This window comes from Lacerta agilis, chromosome 2, assembly GCF_009819535.1.
Source record: "Lacerta agilis isolate rLacAgi1 chromosome 2, rLacAgi1.pri, whole genome shotgun sequence".
Taxonomy (NCBI): Eukaryota; Metazoa; Chordata; class Lepidosauria; order Squamata; family Lacertidae; genus Lacerta; species Lacerta agilis.
The window spans coordinates 65443057-65461767 of record NC_046313.1 but is presented as its reverse complement, the minus strand read 5'-3'; the positions used below and the strand labels follow the sequence as shown (position 1 = coordinate 65461767).

Sequence of the window (18711 nt, the reverse complement as noted above, 5' to 3'; positions counted from 1 at the left end):
TCTGCACAATAAGGGAGCTCTTTGCACAGTGTGTCCCCCCCAGAACCCTCCCAGGAACTGGAGCACAGCGTGAACATTTGTTTTCCTTGAACCCTCACAGGAACCCTGCAGCAACTCCCTCACGGCACTCTTAACAGTTGGGGGGGGGGGGGGTGCCAGGACAAAACAGCCCACACAAACAAGTAAGGGGACAGGGCAAGCATGCTACAAAATACATCCATTTTTCACTGTCTCCCACATCTCGCCACCCCATCGCCACATACTATCCAAACTCTATTACTCTATCGCTATGCTTCAGCATAGCAAATTATGGTGCTGGAGCAGACTCTTGAGAGTCCCATGGACTGCAAGAAGATCAAACCTATCCATTCTTAAGGAAATCAGCCCTGAGTGCTCACTGGAAGGACAGATCCTGAAGCTGAGGCTCCAATACTTTGGCCACCTCATGAGAAGAAAAGACCCCCTGAAAAGGACCCTGATATTGGGAAAGATGGAGGGCACAAGGAGAAGGGGACGACAGAGGACAAGATGGTTAGACAGTGTTCTCGAAGTGTTTTTTTTTAAAAAAGAATTTATCCTCCCCCCACCGTCATTGCGTCTTATTGAGAGACCTTTCTTTGATGTATAGGAAAAAACATTCACTTCCTACATTTCAAAATCCAACACATACGCACAGATGCCGTTCTAATTTTCAGTTCTTCTTGTAAAGTAGCTTATAGAGATGATCACACTAAGTGAAGAAATTGCTAAACAAATTATATTAAATTCGCAAGCGCTCAGTCATGGCAGAGACATATCAAGCTCAGCCAAAAGCTCCCTTTTGAAACAGTCATACTATTAATAGTCTTAATTATTGCACATATCCAATAACTATCTTTTTCATAGAGCCACTTTAAAGCGGTTTTCAGCTCCACCAGTCTCATTGGAAGCAGCAGAATAAATCACATGCTTGCACAAATTAACACTAGGGTTCTATCTCCAGCGAATATCATTTCTGTAGCTTTTCTCCATCTCATTAACAACCGTGATGCTCCTTGCTCATTAAGAAAGTGATGGGAAGATTACAGACGCTTTCTAGTTCCCTAGCAATCCAAGAATGGCTTTAAATGGCCTTGGCACCTCCCCACCCCCTTTTGTGAGACCTTTGCTTTGGTGTTGTTGGCTGAGTAGGAGATTGGTTGTACTGTACTTGAAACAGAACTGTAGCTATGATTCAGGTGTTCTTCAGGTCACTCAATAACAACAACATTTGCATAGTGCCTTAATTGTTAAAGTGCTTAATCCACATTATCTCATTAATCTTCACTTCTACCTTATAAAAATAGTTAAGCCCAGTCCTATTTCCCCCTGTGTATTTCAGGCAGAGGGGCTGAACCATGGCTGTGCTAGGTCCAGAGGACCGCATCCTGCCCTTCAAAACAAATTTTGGTATAACAGAACCAAGATGCGGCAGTGAATATAACACTATCACTTGAGTTATTCAGCAGGGAAGGTCTCCTAGGCACAAATAGCACTGACTTGTGATTTTAAAACAAAAAAATTAAAGGGGGAGGGCAAATGCCAAGAGCTAATTGTGAGCCACAGAAAACGTCTGGGGGAGGGGCATATATGGCCTGCAGGTTTGCCAGCCCTGCTTCAGAGGGCATGCAACTCCGTTCTGTTCACACCTAGTAGTGTGTTTGTGAAATACAGTACAGTCGTACCTTGGTTGTCGAACTCAATCCATTCCAGGAATCCATTTAACTCCTGTAACAGTTTGAAAACCAAGGCATGGCTTCTGATTGGCTGCAGGAGCTTTCTGTACTCAATCGGAAGCCGCAGAAGTCATGTCAGACGTTCGGCTTCCAAAAAACGTTCGCAAACCGGAACACTCAAAACATCTGAGTACTGGTGCTCAACAACCAAGGTACGGTTGTAGTTGTATTTAATTAATGTTGTTGCCATATAAAATAAAAGTATTTATTTTAGCTCATTATGGCTCTGAACCATAAGGATGTTTCACAGGCAATGGTGAGATACCAGGTGCTCAGGGTATGGAGACAGCAGAAGGGAAACCCCAGAATGCAAACCACAGACTGCAAACAGGGCACTCAGTTTAGGCAGAAAGGCTGTCTGTGTAAACTGGAATGTTTCACATGGGATGTTCCAGAAAAAGGGCTGCTTGCCTTTCACGAGTCCACTTATTAATTTAGTTCCCCCAGAACTAACATGCCTGTTTCCTTACAGCAAATGGAAGTCAATATGGAAGATGCTGATGGGGTGAAGGCAGGAAGAAAGTGGGAAACGGAAGACACAACAAAAGGGTGGGGAAATAGGCAAAGTCAATAAAACCCATAGCAAAAGTAAAGGAATAGGGCTGGGAGATGAAGGGTGGGAATAAGATTTATTGACTGCAATCTTCACATATATCCTTGGGTGTAAGGTCAATTTGACATAGTGAGACTTGCTTTTAGGTCACCTACCAGTGGGAAATAATTTCCAGCTCCAGTGCTGTACCCTTGTGAGCAACATTATTGGAAGTCATGTGCCAACACTAGGTAAAGGTAAAGGGACCCCTGACCGTTAGGTCCAGTCGCGGAGGACTCTGGGGTTGCGGCACTCATCTCGCTTTACTGGCCAAGGGAGCAAGGCATACAGCTTCCGGGTCATGTGGCATGACTAAGCCGCTTCTGGTGAACCAGAGCATCGCATGGAAATGCCTTTTACCTTCCCGCCAGAGCGGTACCTATTTATCTACTTGCACTTTGATGTGCTTTTGAACTGCTAGGTAGGCAGGAGCTGGGACCAAGCAACGGGAGCTCACCCGTCGCGGGGATTCGAACCGCCAAACTTCCGATCGGCAAGCCCTAGGCTCTGTGGTTTAACCCACAGCGCCACCCGCGTCCCTTGTGCCAACACTAGGCGATACCAAATTGAAAGTGGTTCGAGCCAATGCCACCCATGCACAGCCATTCACACACACCCCTCTGCCTCTGCATTTCCTTGCCATGTGCTGCTGAAGGAGCTCCCTTTTCTCAGCACGCAATGAGAAATCCAAAAGAACCCAGGAAGAATGTTCCTTTCCTGCACCACCACCTGAGCCCGGCCACATCCAGAAACCCTTCCCACCACCACCTGCTTTTCAGCTGGCTCACGCAGAAACCACTGACAAGCAGAAGATACAGTAAAGTGGACGCTCGGGTTGTGAACGTGATGTGCGGGAGGCACGTTTGCAACCCACAGAGCTGCTTCTGAGCATGCAGGGGTCGCAATTTGGCACTTCTGCGCATGGGCGAAGTGCGATACAGTGCTTCTGCAAATACACGAGCACCAAAACTCGGAAGTAACCTATTCCGTTACTTCCGGGTTTGGCGCAAACACAACCCGAAAAAACATAACCCGCAGCGTTTGCAACATTAAGTATGACTGTATATAAAATATTACAAGGTATAATACAGTATACGAAACATCAATAACCATAAAATATGGTCCTGTTTACTCAAATACCCACACACAATTCCACATCAACTAACAGAGCCCTATCTTCCCAATCATCCCACACCTGCACACATTTAACCAAACTCTCTCTCTCACACACACACAAAAAAACACTAACGCAATCTCCAACACTTACCGGGTACCTATTCCAACAAGTCCCCAGGAAAAATATACCAAAAAAACCCACCACACAACAATACTGGCACCCTGATACTGTACCAATACCAAATATAATCCAGGACTCCACCAGAGTTTTCATCTACACAGCTTTCCCCCTAGTCCAAATTTTCCAGCTCCCATCGAGAGGATGTCAGACTCTAACCCCTCCCACTATGGGACAGTACTATGCATCATCCTACTAAAACAAAAACACAGTCGTAAGAGGGATGAGGCCCTGACTCTCACAGCACTCTAAAGCCATGGTGGTTCTTTGCTGCCTTTATAGGCAGATGCGACTTCATTAACAGCCCTGTGGGGAAAGTACTGGAATTATGTGTACAATCCAATTCTTTCAATTACAGAACATTCTCTGAAGCAAAACGAAAGATAAGATTTTGATCATTTTGTAATGAATCTATGTAATAGTGTATGTTCGGGCGGAGGGGGGGTTGTAATGGCAAAAGTATGAACGAGTGATTTAATTTACTGTTAAATCTTAACAGCATTCGTGTAATTAGAGGACTTCACCTAGCGTACTTAACGCAGAACGAAATGCAGTTTGCTATACTACACACAAAGCTACCTGCTACCTGTTTCTCCTTACAAAACCATTTGGTGTTGAATGCAGTACAGTATGTGAACACAGTCCAAGTGTTTGAATACCCACAGATACCAAAGTGTAAAATATCCTCCCATTTCTTTACCATAAAGAAAACAAGACCCAGGCCTATGACAGAATTCCTTTCTTTCATTTTTAAGCAACAAATTTCTAGATCATCCTTTGCTAACCTGTTGCCCCACAGGTGGTTTGGACTACAACTCCCATCGGGCCCACTCAGAATAGCTGTGCTGATGGGAGTTATAGTCCAAAGCATCTAGAAGGTACCAGGGCCCTGGAGTGCTGCTGCTGGTCATAGACAGCGCACTGGAACAGACAGAATAAGTAGTCTAACATTGTATAAGGCAACTTCCTATGTTCCTATGAATAGTGTAACACATGAACAAGAGACAGAAATATCCCCATCAAACTCAGTTCAATCTTTGGCAGGACTAGATGGCTAATATCTGATTATAGCTCATTAGCTGGATATAAAGATAAAGCAAAAGGATATAAAACAGATTTGAGAAAAGTAAGAAAATAATTTGCATAAAGCTACAAATAAAAATCTGTATGATATCTCAGTGGTAAGGAAACTAATGAATTATACATAAATTATTATGATTTTCAATCTTAGGAATTAGAAGATCTGACAAATCTGGAAGAATTTTCATGGTGAGAATTGTGTTATATTGTTATCTGGCAGTAGTTTGTCCCCACAAATAACCCAATCACCATGTTCTCTACCAACTAAAGCCTTGACATCAACCTCAAGGGTAGCCCAACACAGCAATTGCAGTAATCCAACCCTGAAATTATCCAGAGGATTTGGCACGGTTCAATGTTTTTCAAAAAAGAGATGTTGTTTCTAAACCTCTTTTTTGAAAATATTTGAACCCTGTTGTTTTGAAATTTGGAAGTTAAGGAATTTAACAAAACTTGAGACTTTTTATAAAGTTAAATATCATTTATCCCAAATTTATATTTTGTTATTGAATAATTGTGAATCGCAACAGGTTAACAACTGTATGAGTAAACAGACACAAGATGTAATATCTAAAACATTACTCTATGAATACCATCGGATTCCCTATTACTGTTGTTAAATTATACATCTCAATAAACAGAGAACAAAGAAAATTAACTTCTTCCATGATAGTCACAGCAAGTATGTTGTATGCTCAAAATATTGGATAAATAAACTTTGAGAATGAGCCATGATGTGAAAATGGAGGTATTATTTAACATAAAAAGAAACAGGATATGAACAAATTAGATTTCTAGAAGCACTGTCTCCATTTACATTGTATTGATAAATAAATTACTGCTTCCCTGAAGTTCAATATGGTGTTACGTTTAAAGTAAAGAACCTCCTCCTATCCTTTGTTATATATAATTGTTTCATTTAAAAACATCTCAAAAGAAGGTTGTGTTAATTTAGAAAGACTATTCAGGCTATCATGATTGCTGTTAAATCTCTTTTTAAACTTTTCCCATAATGTTGTAACTTCCTCATCGCCCCCCCCCCCCAGCTCCAGACAAAGAGGTCATGCTTATTGTAACTAAATGCAACCAAATGAAATGAGAAATTTGGTTAGATAAAAATTAATAAAATTATTTCCAAAACATTCTAATCAGCCATAGAAGTTAGGAAACGGGGTTGTTTATCCCCAGTATCAATCAATGTATACTATCATTTATTTAAAATAATTATCTGTTTGGTTAACAAATAAATTTATTCAGCATCTGTTATCTTTATCTTTTATTTTCTATGACACACATCCTATATTTTCAATGCAGCGAAGTCCTCCTGTTTATTTTCAAACGACATTTTACTATTTTCCAAACATGAAACACAAGTAGTCCCTGAATAGTTCCCTCCTTATTTACCACAACAATATCCAATTGACAAGTGATAACAGCATGATAGTCTCCAAGATGTAGAGCTTTGTGTTAGCCCATCCTTAATTCTATCCAGAACACAAGAGAAACCAGGAAATGCAAAACCTGTTTGTATGACAAGCATCGCTTTGAGGTGACTTTATTACATGGAGCATATAGTATATGCTCCAGTACCTAAATAGGATTACATAATGTAGATTTAATAATTTTCAGTTTTGTTTCTCAGATACGGAACCCTTATTTCTCAAATACAGTAAGCTGAAATTCTCAACTCACACATCTACTAATATTTACACCTTCAAGCTAGTTGACTATATTCCTTATCAAAGTACATATTAAACAGAGTAGCCGGGTCTTATATCACTACTTGATGAGCTATGGCACAACCTGGTCTTCTCTCACTGCAACTGAAGCCTTAACCAATGCTATCAAAATGGAATAGAAGGCATCCGGCTATGACCGGGTTACTAATGCACTAGGCCAGGGTTCGGCAAGGTTTACCTGGGCCGGTTCACTCCCGCAGAGATCGCTCCGTGGGCTGGATCGTGTCTGCACAGACACGATTTCCAGCACCTGCGTCTGTGCAGATGCTATTTCTGGCGCTGCGGAAGCGAGTCCCCGCTCTGTGCTGCGCCGTTTTAGCGCAGTGCATGGGGACCTGCTGAGCGGGCGGCTCGGTTCATGGGCTGTTTAAACGACCCCCGTGGGCCGCTTGTGGCCCATGAGCCGCAGGTTGCCGACCCCTGCACTAGGCCAACACTTTCCTCTATAACCAGGCCTTTGGCCTTACACTCTCTGTGGCCTTTAAAAAATGGGTGATAAGTTTTTGTTGTATTTCTCTTTCCTCTTGGTGTTAATGTATCTATGTGTGATTTACTGTCCGTTTGTTGGGTTGTAAGACACTTTGGGTTGTCCTGGGCCAGATGAAGCAACTAACAAATTTAATAAACAAAAATAAATAATAATAATAATCCCTATGGGTGGTAGTCAACTACAATGTCCCATCAGTACAAGGATTTCCTTGTATGCTACAGGGGTTTCCCCCTCTCCTCTCCAAATCTGCTCTGTGTAACAGATATACAATGACTCTTACACCTTTACTCAATAGGCTACATTCCAGCCAAGCAAGAATTGTGGATTTCTACACATCCACATTTCCATGCACTGCTCTGGTTCGCCAGAAGTGGCTTAGTTATGCCGGCCACATGACCCAGAAGCTGCACGCCTGCTCCCTCGGCCAATAAAGCGAGATGAGCGCCGCAACCCCAGAGTCATCTGCGACTGGACCTAATGGTCAGGGCATGGCCTGGGAAGAGTCTCAAAGGCCAGACAGAGAGGCCAGGAGGGCTGTATTGAGTCCCTGGGCCTGAGGTTCCTCATTCCTGGTTTTGCAAGATGTTTCCTTTCTCTTCAAAGGTATAGATTCCTGCCACCTAATTGTACTATGAAATCAGTCACATTTCTGAACAGTGAGGCACACAGACATTCAAGAGCCAATTTAAAGGATGCAGCAACTCACTGATAACATCTCCCAAGATAAGAGCATCGTGAAGAAACTTATAGCACTAATGAATACTGTGTGGTAGTGTTAGTAATAACTAATCTACTGGAAAAGGAGCCTCATCTGAATAACCTATGAAAACAAGCGCAGGCATGATGCGATACTTCACTACTGATTGTTTACTTCGTATAATTACCACCTTAAAAAGTTCTGTCATAAGGTAAGTTTAAAAACAAAACAAAACATGGTCATCCTCAGAAGTGTTCATCCCGACTGAGTATGATGTTCCCTATTGCTTCATGACAAGCAGGGGATCTTCCCATACAAAGACAACAGCACCACCTCCAAGAGCCAAGCTTATTTCTCCCTGAAAAGAATTATCTCTAAAAGGAAAGTAATTGGCCTCTAGCAAGGACTGCATGTGTGTCAAGCACACCCCAGGACTTGTTCACAATTTATGCTACAGTTCGTGGTTACATGGGACATAGAAGTTTATCGTAAAACTCACCCACCCATCCGAAGCAGCAGGGATTGCCTGTTGTAAATAATTTCAAATGGTTTCTCTCCCCCCCCCCAAAAAATTAATGGCTTTAACAACACCATTTTTAAAATCCTAATCAGCAACTAGCCATCGTTTGGTCAAGGCACTGAAACTGCCTTGGCTGATGTCATTTGTCAGGAGAGAGATTGGGAGAATGCAACCCTGCTCATTCTTATTGACCTCTTGGTGGCTTTTTATACCATTGACCATAGCATCCTTCTGGAATAGCTCAAGGAAGTGGTCGTTGGGGCACTATACTTCTTGTCACCCATGCAATTTAACATCTATATGAAGCCACTAGGACCAGTCATCTGCTGTTTTGGAGTGATGTGTCACCAATATATGAATGACACCCAGCTCTCTCTCTCTCTCTCTCTCTCTCTCTCTCTCTCTCTCTCTCTCTCTCTCTCTCTCTTATATCTGTATCAGGAGAGCTGGCTGAGGCATCAAGACAGGTGTTTGGAGGCAGTGATGAGCTGCATGTGGGCCAACAAAGTGAAACTAAACCGTGAAACAAAGTGCTATGTGTTCTCAAGTCCAGGAGGTGGAGGAAAGCCCACCTTTTCTGATGGGTTTGCACTTCCTTAGAAGGAGCAGGTTTGTAGCTTGGGTGTACTCCTGGATCCAGCATTGTCACTTGACATGCTGAAGACCCATCTCTTTATCCTGGCCTTTGACACCTGAGGTATATCTTTTCAGGACTCATCCTATTCTTCTGACCATAGTTCATTTTAATTGTTACAACCCTCCATGGGACCTACTGGTAAAGGGAGGGTAATAAATTTTGTAGTAATCACATAGTTTGGATGTAGTGACAGAGGGTAAATCCTACTTCACCCCCAGAGCCACAACTGCAATTTTCTCCACACATCTTCTTCTATAGCTTCCAAGTTGGCAACTTGAGTGGGGGGTCAGGCTGGGACCAGAGAGTATTCCGTAGGGGGATGGATTTGGCTCTGGGAGTATTTGTTGATCTGGGATTCTAAAGGGTATGAACTAAGGTTACCCACTGACTGAATTTCAGTCAGTTAAAATTCTGCAGCTGATTACATCTGAGTGTAAGCAAAGCCTCGAGATAGATACCATTTGAGCTATTGAAGGAAATGTGAGGCAACTTATGTTAGCAAAAGCTACTATTCATTGTTAGAAAGAAACAAAGAAACAAATATAATATTTCCTATGAACAGTAACACATTGGAACCTCCAAAAACCAAATAAAGATAAACTCTCTGATCATCATTTGTCTTCATAAATTAAAATTGCCTTCCACCAATAAATCAACTGCTATCCTAGATGCAGCTAGGCTGCCTAAGCCCATTGAAATAAATTGAATTAAGGCTGCAATGCTAAAATCAATTACCAGGAAGTAAATCCCACTGAACTCAAATGATACTTCTGAGGAAACATGCCTGGGACTGTACTGCAAAATGTCCTCCTGCATGTGGCAGACTATTTTGGTTAAAGCTTTTGGGTTAAATTAGGACCATCAATTCTGCTACAAACGAACACTACTGAGACAACTGCCAGTTTCACTGGGGGGGGGGAATACGGTAATATTTAACACCCTTGATAGAGAATAGCAAATCTCTAAAAAGTAAAATGGGCTTAGCAGAACTTCCATATGTCACTACAGACTAAATGTTGCAGTATACCTCTTACATGTGCATGTTGCCTGTGCATGTGGCTGAGGGATTCTCAGAAAAAGAAAAGTTAGCATTAAATCTCTTGCTTCATGCACAAAACTTAAAATTTATGATTTTGGGTTTTAAACATTTAAAAGTACAACCAGTGTTCACGCAAGCCAATGAGGCTTCTGAATGCAACTGAGTGGCTGATTTGACTGGAAGGAGGTCTAAGGGGGCAAATTAATGCATCCACCTTTACTGCAACCAGAGAGGTATAGGGGACTTTTGACTGGGAATCCAAACAAGCTCCAGCTTCACTTTTGACCTTCAATATTAACAGCAGGCTATATTGCAGAGCTGCTGCAAGCTTTTCTCTCTCAGCATAGCATTCCGACTTGCAACCAGTTTTAGAAACTCAGGTGTATAATCTAATCGCCAAATGGCACCTTAAACCTAGGTGACAGTCACCACAATGGAATGTCTAGGTGCCTTTTATCTTCTTCTGCAGTTTATCATCACCATTATTATTATTCACTTCATTTCTATATCACTCTCAAAGTGGTTTACAACATATTAAAACGTAGAATAAAATAAAACAAATTCAAGCTTCAAGGAAAATATTTCAGATCTTTCTCTAAGTGACATTTGGTTTTCCCTAGTCGCCAACCTGGCATCCAGAGATCTCCAAGTGGTCGCAATTGGACCCACGTCAGTTGCAAAACGTGTTTGACACCTGGCTAATTTCTATCACTGCTTGCAACAGAGGTATACCTTACTGCATGGTTGTTGTAAGCTACTCTTTCAGATTTCGCTGAAGTGTTAGGGTTCTAAGACCTCAGGACTGCACTGCAAGATGATGTAAATGGCTCAGAGCCTAGCCTTCAGACACTACAGAACTGTCATAAACTACTCTCGCAGCCATAGCCCTTTCCAAACTACCATGCAGGGACAATGAATTGCACTTGCTTTGGAACTTCCATTAGCCGGGCAATTAAAAAAAAAAGTGTTTTACACTAAAAAAAAAAGTCCGTGTGTTCGTGGGATTGCGCTACTGCGCATGTGCCCCACGGACAGCTCTGCGCATGTTCCCGATGTTGCTAGGGCAACAGGGACACTATGCGCAGAGCTGGCTACGTCATGTGGCTCTCGTGTTGTTAGAAAAAAAACAAGATAAGCGAGAGCCGCTCAGTCAGCTCTGCGCATGTCCCCGACGTTGCTAGGGCAACAGTTTGACCACATATGTTCTAGCGCCCATTAATTTAACAGGGTTAATGTACTAGTTTTTCATAATTTTATAAAATTATACATGGTACACCGTTTATTTGACCCCCCCCCATTTCATATGTCAGAAGTGCTGGTAGTTATGGGGAAAGCAGTTCATTTTCATAAGATGAAAAGTAAATGTCCTTGTTTATAAATACTCATAATTTGGTATGGGGGAAAAATATAGATATCAGATAATTACAGAATACAGAAGTATCTTAGCCATATACAGTATGGCATCTTCATATGTCAAAGGTTGGCAATCATCACCTGTGATGACCTGCTAGTCCTTTGCCCCTGGCATCAAGGCCATTAACAGCAATATTCCATGTGATTCTTTATTTGCATTTGTGTTGCTTTCCTAACTCAATGTATTTTATAAAGCCCCATCAACACAGTTTTGAGACAGTTTTGCATTCAGACCCCCTTGGGTATTAAGATTGACAGAGGAGGCCCTCTTGGTAGTTCCGTCACCCTCACAAGTTTGGCGATTGACAGCTCAGAAGAGGGCATTCTCCGTGGCAATCCCTAAACTGTGGAATGCTCTCCCCACAGAAGTGCATCTGATTCTGACACCTTAATTTTGTGGTTGTTATCATATGCTGAAGATCCACCTCTTAACCCTGGCCTTTGACACCTGAGAAATTTTACAATGTATTTCACCGACTGTAATTTGTTTTAAATTATTTTAATATTGTATTTTTAAAATTGTTGTAACGCACCATGGGACCTCATGGTGAAAAACAAGGAAGAAATCTCATAAATAATAATAACCGCAACAAAGCAGAGTTTTTGGAAATGCAGACACACCATTTCAAGCCTCCCTTTCCTCGTGTGTCTAATGCAAGCTTTCTTGTTTTTTGAAGCAAGCTGTATTTTCCCAGTTTTTGAAGCATATTGGAGAGTGTGGTTTGCACAAATCATAGCAAACCAGAGTTCGATTCTGCTATATTATACAAACCTATTTTCCATATTCAGATGAAATGAGAAGCTAAAGTTTGTTTCAAAAGGCAATGGAAGCCTTAATCCTCCATAAACCCCCAAAGGAAGGAAGGAAGAAGAGAAATGCATGAGTGTCACCATAGGGTGCCCATGTCACAACAAACTATGGTATGATCTGATAGCTGGATGGAGCCAATAATTGTAGGATTAACATGCTTTTTTAAAGTCTGATTATACTAGGATACTTCTAAAAAGAGAAACTTACAGGGAGCAATTCAAAATCCCACAATTCTGATCATTCCAACAGCACAAGTATCTTCACTGGTCAGATGAAACAATACCCCTCTTCTCCCATGTGGTGTTTTGAGGGTTCTCCTGACTCTCTAGAACGGATCTGGGGGAGGTGAAGAGGGAGTGTTGGGGGAGGAGAGGGAAAGCCCAACTGTGCTAGCAGGAGCCCTTGCAACAATATTTAATTATTACTATTCTTAGCTCATTAATTTTTATCCATTTTAACTACATCACATGCAAGTAGCACCCACTGATGGGTATAGGAGCTCATACATAACTCTTATCTTGCAATAATCACAGCATGAATTGGTCATGTGCTCTCACTCCTAGAAGAAGAGTGCTTGAGAACACAAGTGATACTGATTCACGCTGTTGGGACTTGAAGATCTATTCAACTGTGGTGGGAGAGAAACCTAACCCCCAAAATGCATACAGGTTTTAGCAGCTTGCAAAGATGCAATGGTCATCTATTAGAACTTCACATGAATGTTATGGCTACAATAATGAAACAATGTGAGATAATAGGATCACTGGATTACTTGAGCTAACTTCAAAGAACAATAATTTCAGACCTAACCAAAATTAGTCATAGAATTATTGCTTAAGGTATTGCTGCAATAATATCTCCCCTGGCTTAAACCATCCCTGACACATGCACCTCAGACACCAGAGTAGCCAACAGCATTTTCTTGCTTGCTTTTAAACCTTGAATGGACCCTTTGCTCAGAGACAGTTGCAAGACCAGAATTATGAGAAAACCACAAACAAAATTATTTTCTGAGATTTTCTGATGTCATTCTTTCGGTAAGCTCTCTTCCATCTATACACGCCTTACAAAAAAAGGTCTCATTTCCAAATTGCCCCTTTCAAGAAAGGCATTTCTCATCAATATTTATGCACCAGCATTATATTTTTTAAATATTTGCATTAAAAAGCCATTATACGATGAGACAGTCACAAGAATTCTGCACAACTAAAAACAAAAACAAAAAAACTCCTAACAGAAACTAGATGCCATACACTTCGAAAATGTTTTATACTGGTTGTCCATTTCAACTGTAACTCAATGTAATAATGAATTTTGGAAGTAAAACTGATTCTGTTATTAAGTAGAGCTATCTGCATAGTGCTGTGACATCACTTATGGCCTCACTGGGGCCCCAATCAATCATGCATTTTATTTTTTTATAGCACCACTTAAGAGGTATTCTCACTTTAGTCCCACAGAGAAGGGGATGCTTCTTCTAAGATGATGCTTGCTACGACACATGCATGCAATATCCAAAACCAAAAGGGGTTATCCAACGTTACTCATACTTAGACCAGTCCATTGATTTCCATGAGACTACTCATCGAGTATGACTTAGCTGGTTATCACCCAATGCCTACATTGCTAGCCTCAGAACCATTCGTTTTACATATATGCAAATTTAATTGCTAGATTAATAGCCTTAAACTTACATCATATTAAGATTTCTTTAATGGGACAATATCCTTAATAAAAAAAATTGGGTTGCATTTAGCTAAATCACTGCACTTGCAGAATGACTCCTGTGAGTGCAACATACCATAATTTCCCCTCCAACTCCTCCCCCTGCACCACCCCCAAATCTACTGAGTGCTGGGGAAAACACCAGAGGGTTTAGGATGCAGTAAGGGAGGAGAAAGGAGTAAAAGTTTTGTTGCACTTCTGGAAGCTGTTCCATGCATGCAGATATTAAGCTGGATCCAACCCATTTCTTCTCTGTATTCAGGTGCACATATGTGTGTTAACACCTGCACAATGCTATCTGCTCCACAAACATGTAGGCAATACTTTATGCAATACTCTGGAATTAGTAACTATCAGTAGAAATAATATCAAATGTGAGCCATTTGGCAGTGACGTTATTTTGGGAAGAGTAACTGAAATACCAAAGCCAGGTAAATTCTAATGTAACTGCACAAAATGCTAAAAGTTCTACCATACCATATATATTTTTGCCATGGTACAAAATATTCTAGTAGACTTTCCCAACAGTAACCACTGAAAATAATTTCACAACACTATCCTATGCACGTTTACTTAGAAGTCATTTCCACTGTGTTCATTCCCAGGTAGATGTACACAGGACTGCTGCAACTTTATGCACTATTTACAAAGTTACACCTGAATGTACGTATTTTGACTTGAGGTATTCTCAAACTACTGTTTGTCCAGTTCGCATGTAACTCTAAGCCAAACCATTGCTAAATGTGAATGTGCAAGCACTCAGAATAATAATTACGGCCTGGTCTTCTTACTGCCACACTACCTGGAGATTAAGGTACAAATTAATTTACAGTTATTTCCAAATTCAGACTCATAGTTTTTCTTCCTCAGACAAACCACAAGCCCAGATTAAGATGTAATGCTGAGCCAAACCATGGCTTAATTTCAGTAGCACACCATCAGGAAGGCCAAGGGAGAACTAGCCACATTTTATTTTTTTACTGTGAGTACTGACATATTAACATATAGTGGTACATCTGGTTACGTACTTAATTTGTTCCGGAGATCCGTTCTTAACCTGAAATTGTTCTTAACCTGAAGCACCACTTTAGGTAATGGGGCCTCCCACTGCCGCCACGCCTCCACCACACAATTTCTGTTCTCATCCTGAAGCAAAGTTCTTAACCTGAGGTACTATTTCTGGGTTAGCGGAGTCTGTAACCTGAAACATCTGTAACCTGAAGCGTCTGTAACCCGAGGTACCACTGTATTGAAATTTCACCATGGCTTTGTTTAGCTTTATGCAGAAACCAGGCAATTGTCACCACCATTAAAAGTCAACAAACACACCTCAGTTCTCCTCTTAAAAGAATTCAGAACCATAAAAAATTACTCTGCATGCACCAGTTCATTCTGCAAAACAGAAAACAACGCAAGTCTCCGCACTTTTCACTTAAACTATTAAATGAAATATCATTTTAGTAATGGAGTGTTTTGTTTTAACTGAGGCCACTTCACACATGCTATCTTAACTGCAAATGTATACCAGGACATAAGATGCAAACGCTTGCATTCTCATATGCATTCCACACTACATGTAAAATGTAATGTGCATTTTAAGGGCTGCTATTCTCTATATATATTTGTGGGTAGGTGTAATACAGATGCATTGAAAAGCCACAACTGATAGCAAGTTTCTAAAGAGTGCACATGCATCAAGAAAAATATATGCACAAAAGTATACAAATTTTCTTACCATTACATTGTAGGAAACAGCCCTATTAACCTTACAAAGATAGCCAGAAATCAAAGACTAAACATTTTTAGCAGATGCAACTATAATATTTTTTGAAAAGAAAACCACTAAGAATAAGCTGAAAAGGAAAAATGAAGAGCAGGTTTTCTGTCTGAATAAATGTTCTGGCTTTCCAGCTATCATAGAATTTTTTAAAGAATACCTCATTTCAGCTAACAGTGCAAAAATTAAGTATAAGGAGCAGGGGTTTGTGAGGGGTGCATGTTTTCAAACACTTTTATAAAGTTACCAAATCTTAATTCTTGTTACAACCAGCAGAGAAAGATGACAATTCATTTTAGGGGAATTATATTCAAACATGTGGAGGGGAATTATATTCAATTCAGCTTCTGTGATAAGGATTTTTTTTTTCACTGTGTCAACTTCTAGGATTGTATGCCAGGCAGAATGACCACAAAACATTTTGTTTTCAAAGCTCTTGTTCAAACTACCTTGCTTAAACTATCTGCACTTTGCTTTGCAAATGAAACAAAACACATGGAAATTCTACAACCTGTTAACTCCACCCACCTCCAACTCTTGCTCTCTCTAACAGCAACAGACCAGAGGAACACCATGTAGAACATTTCCCCATAAATAAATTTGCAGAGAACTTAACGGGTACCCCAAGACTGCTTACAGGTGGCAATGCTGCTGTCATTGAGGATGATGATTTTGCAGTAATTGAAGTTTCAAGCCTTTCTATCAAGTTTCCTAGTGTGATGGGAGCCTGGGCTGGATTTTCTTTTTCAGATACCTTCTTCGTAATGCTGCACCGTTTTTCTGTTTTTAAATCTGTATCTCCAGGAAAATAAGACACTGGGCGCAGGTCTAGTTTTTCAGTTCTATTTCCTACTGCAGCCTCTTTGCAAGTGTTACTTTGTATTTGCTCTCGAGGAAAGCCGATTGGAAACAAGGTAGACATTGTCTCATTGTGTCTAATTTCTATGGAGCGTCCTCCTTGGATCTCCTCAATCAGTTCCATCCCATCCTCGGGGTCTACCTCTTCACTGTAGGTGCCGGTGTCTCTGTCCTCCATCATAAACTCAGTTTCCTCTTCTGGGTTTTCATCTGCTTTTAGGAATGATGTTTCGGATTCCACCTCCGGGTCGTCCTCCAAGCAAGGAGAGATGGAATCAAAATCCAGGAGTCTTGCCGAGTCATGCCGGGTGAAGTCTTCGGAGTCGGTTAACGCTGAAGAATCGCAGAGCTCCGCGCTGGAGTCGCTCCTTTCAACTTCCTGCAAACAATCAGAGCCATCTTTTGAGCCATTTAAATATTCGGCACTGAACATGGAGGCCAAATCCTGCAGCCTGCGCAGCGGGATGTAGCAGGGGGAAGGGTTTGGGCCATAGGCAGCAGCAGCAGCAGCAGCAGCCTTTGACTGCATGGTGCACCCATTAGGTGGCTCGGGGCTTCGGCTCTGACCCTCCCCCCCGTAAGGGCCGTCCCCGTTCTCCGGCACATCTAACGCCAAAGGGCTGGCGAAGGGGGGCAGGTAGCCCCTCCTGCTCACTTCGCAGGCCTGATCCATCCTGTGCGGCGGGCATCAACCTGTGAAGCAAACACAGCAACAATGGGGTCAGGCAAACCCTCCAGGGCCTTGTTCTCCAAAATGGCAGCCACTTCTACTGCTGCTGCTGCTGCTGCTGCTGCTGCTCCTCCTCCTCGGCGGCGGCGGCGGCAGAGGCCCAGCAAACGCCTCCCGCTCCTGGTTCTGGGGCCGCAGAGAGCCTGCACCGAGCCGGCTGCATGCCTCTTCCACCGACCCACAGCTACCCAGGCAACGTTGCCTCCTGATCGGCGCAGCCTAATGTTGCCTTTCACAATAGCGCAGCATCCATCCTGCCGCTGCTGGTTGCAGGGAGCGCAGCAGAGCAGGCCTGGCCTGGCCTGGCTCCTCGCACTCTCCCCCTACCTCCTCGCCCCCGCCTCTCAGAGATCTGCAGCTGCTGAGCAGGGCTCGCTTCAGCAAAGGCTTCTGGATCTTTCATCCTATTCCGCCCCCGCCCCCACCCGGCTTCTGCACTAGGCCCGACACACCGGCTGGCGTGCATTTCCCCACCCCCACCCCATTTCCAGAGGCCCTCCGGGTGAGGGTTGCGGCGCCCTTGCAATGTCCGGGTGGAATCTGCCCGCAGACACCAGTTTCCGCCTTTGGGGAGAACAGGAAAGTCTTTCCTGCAATTTACCTGTCGGACTCTGTTTTCCCCACCCTAGCACAGGGCCAAAGTGAAGAGCCGACTTGGCTCCTCCGGTCCCTACCAGCTCCGTCTCCAGCCCAGCTGCCTACCAGCTTCTTTTCGCTTGCTAGCTCCTTTCCTCGTCCGCGCGCTCCCGCGCGACGCTGCTGCACACGCGCGCCCCCGCGGCTGTCCCCTGTGCGCGCTCGCGCGCGCGCCCCCTCACTGACTCTTGGGGTTCAGCAGCGCCAGCGAACGCTGCGCTGTCCAATCAGCGCGCGCGTGCGCGTCTGCCCGTCGCTGCGCATGGCCTCCCCCCTTCCTTGGGGCACTTACGCGGCCCCTGCGCTTTCGGACGCCCCCTAGCGCTCAGTGCGGCCGCCCCCTCCCTTGCCCCACCTATTGCTCCTTGCCCTGGGCTCCTCGGCTTGTCCCAAAGGGCTGGCGTTGCTTTGCCGTCCTGCCCGGCCTGGCCTCGGCCTCCCTCCCTTCCCACTGCACATGGCGACGCAGCTCCCTTCTCTGCCCGCGCTGGACAAGCCCTGCCTCTCTCGCTGCCAGCGCCCAGCACCATCCTTCCCCTTAGCCTGAGCGAGTTGCTTCGTACCAAACCACCCCGGCAGGGCGCCGCCTGTCAGGCCAGGCCTTTGCTAGCTCCCCCGCCAAGCGCTGCAAGCAGAGAGCAGGAGCGAGCAAAGATGGTGGATGTGCAGCTCGCCCACCCACCCGCTGGGCAGCCGCCGCCGCCGCTCTCTTTGCCAGCCCAAAGGAGGGGAGGGGGAGCCCCTCAGACGCCCCGTGACCAGCAGCCAACCGGCCTTAGTCCTGCCTCGGTGTCCTCTCCAAGGCACATGGTGCGGCTGGGGCTAAGCTGCTTTTCGCCTCAGGCACGGTGGTGTCCTGGGAGCCTAAGCGACCTCGCAAACCTTGTCCCCCTCTCTAACGGGGGAGAGGAAAACTGGG

General features: G+C 43.5%; 1 protein-coding gene across 13 annotated transcripts in view; it reads right to left on the bottom strand.

The window, feature by feature from the left end:
• The window catches only part of NSD1 (nuclear receptor binding SET domain protein 1), a 62137-nt gene extending 43645 nt beyond the window's left edge, over nt 1–18492 (bottom strand). For 8 of the 13 annotated variants that reach the window (XM_033140453.1, XM_033140441.1, XM_033140444.1 and 5 more), the window contains exon 1: nt 16206–17477. In XM_033140453.1, coding sequence (XP_032996344.1) covers nt 16206–17099 — 894 coding nt within the window. In that variant the 5' untranslated portion in view covers nt 17100–17477. Of the gene's footprint in view, nt 1–16205; nt 17478–17757; nt 17935–18474 lie in introns of those variants that run through there. The other 5 variants (XM_033140447.1, XM_033140446.1, XM_033140445.1 and 2 more) reach the window with 5 other exon arrangements.
• Nucleotides 18493–18711: the final 219 nt, after the last annotated feature.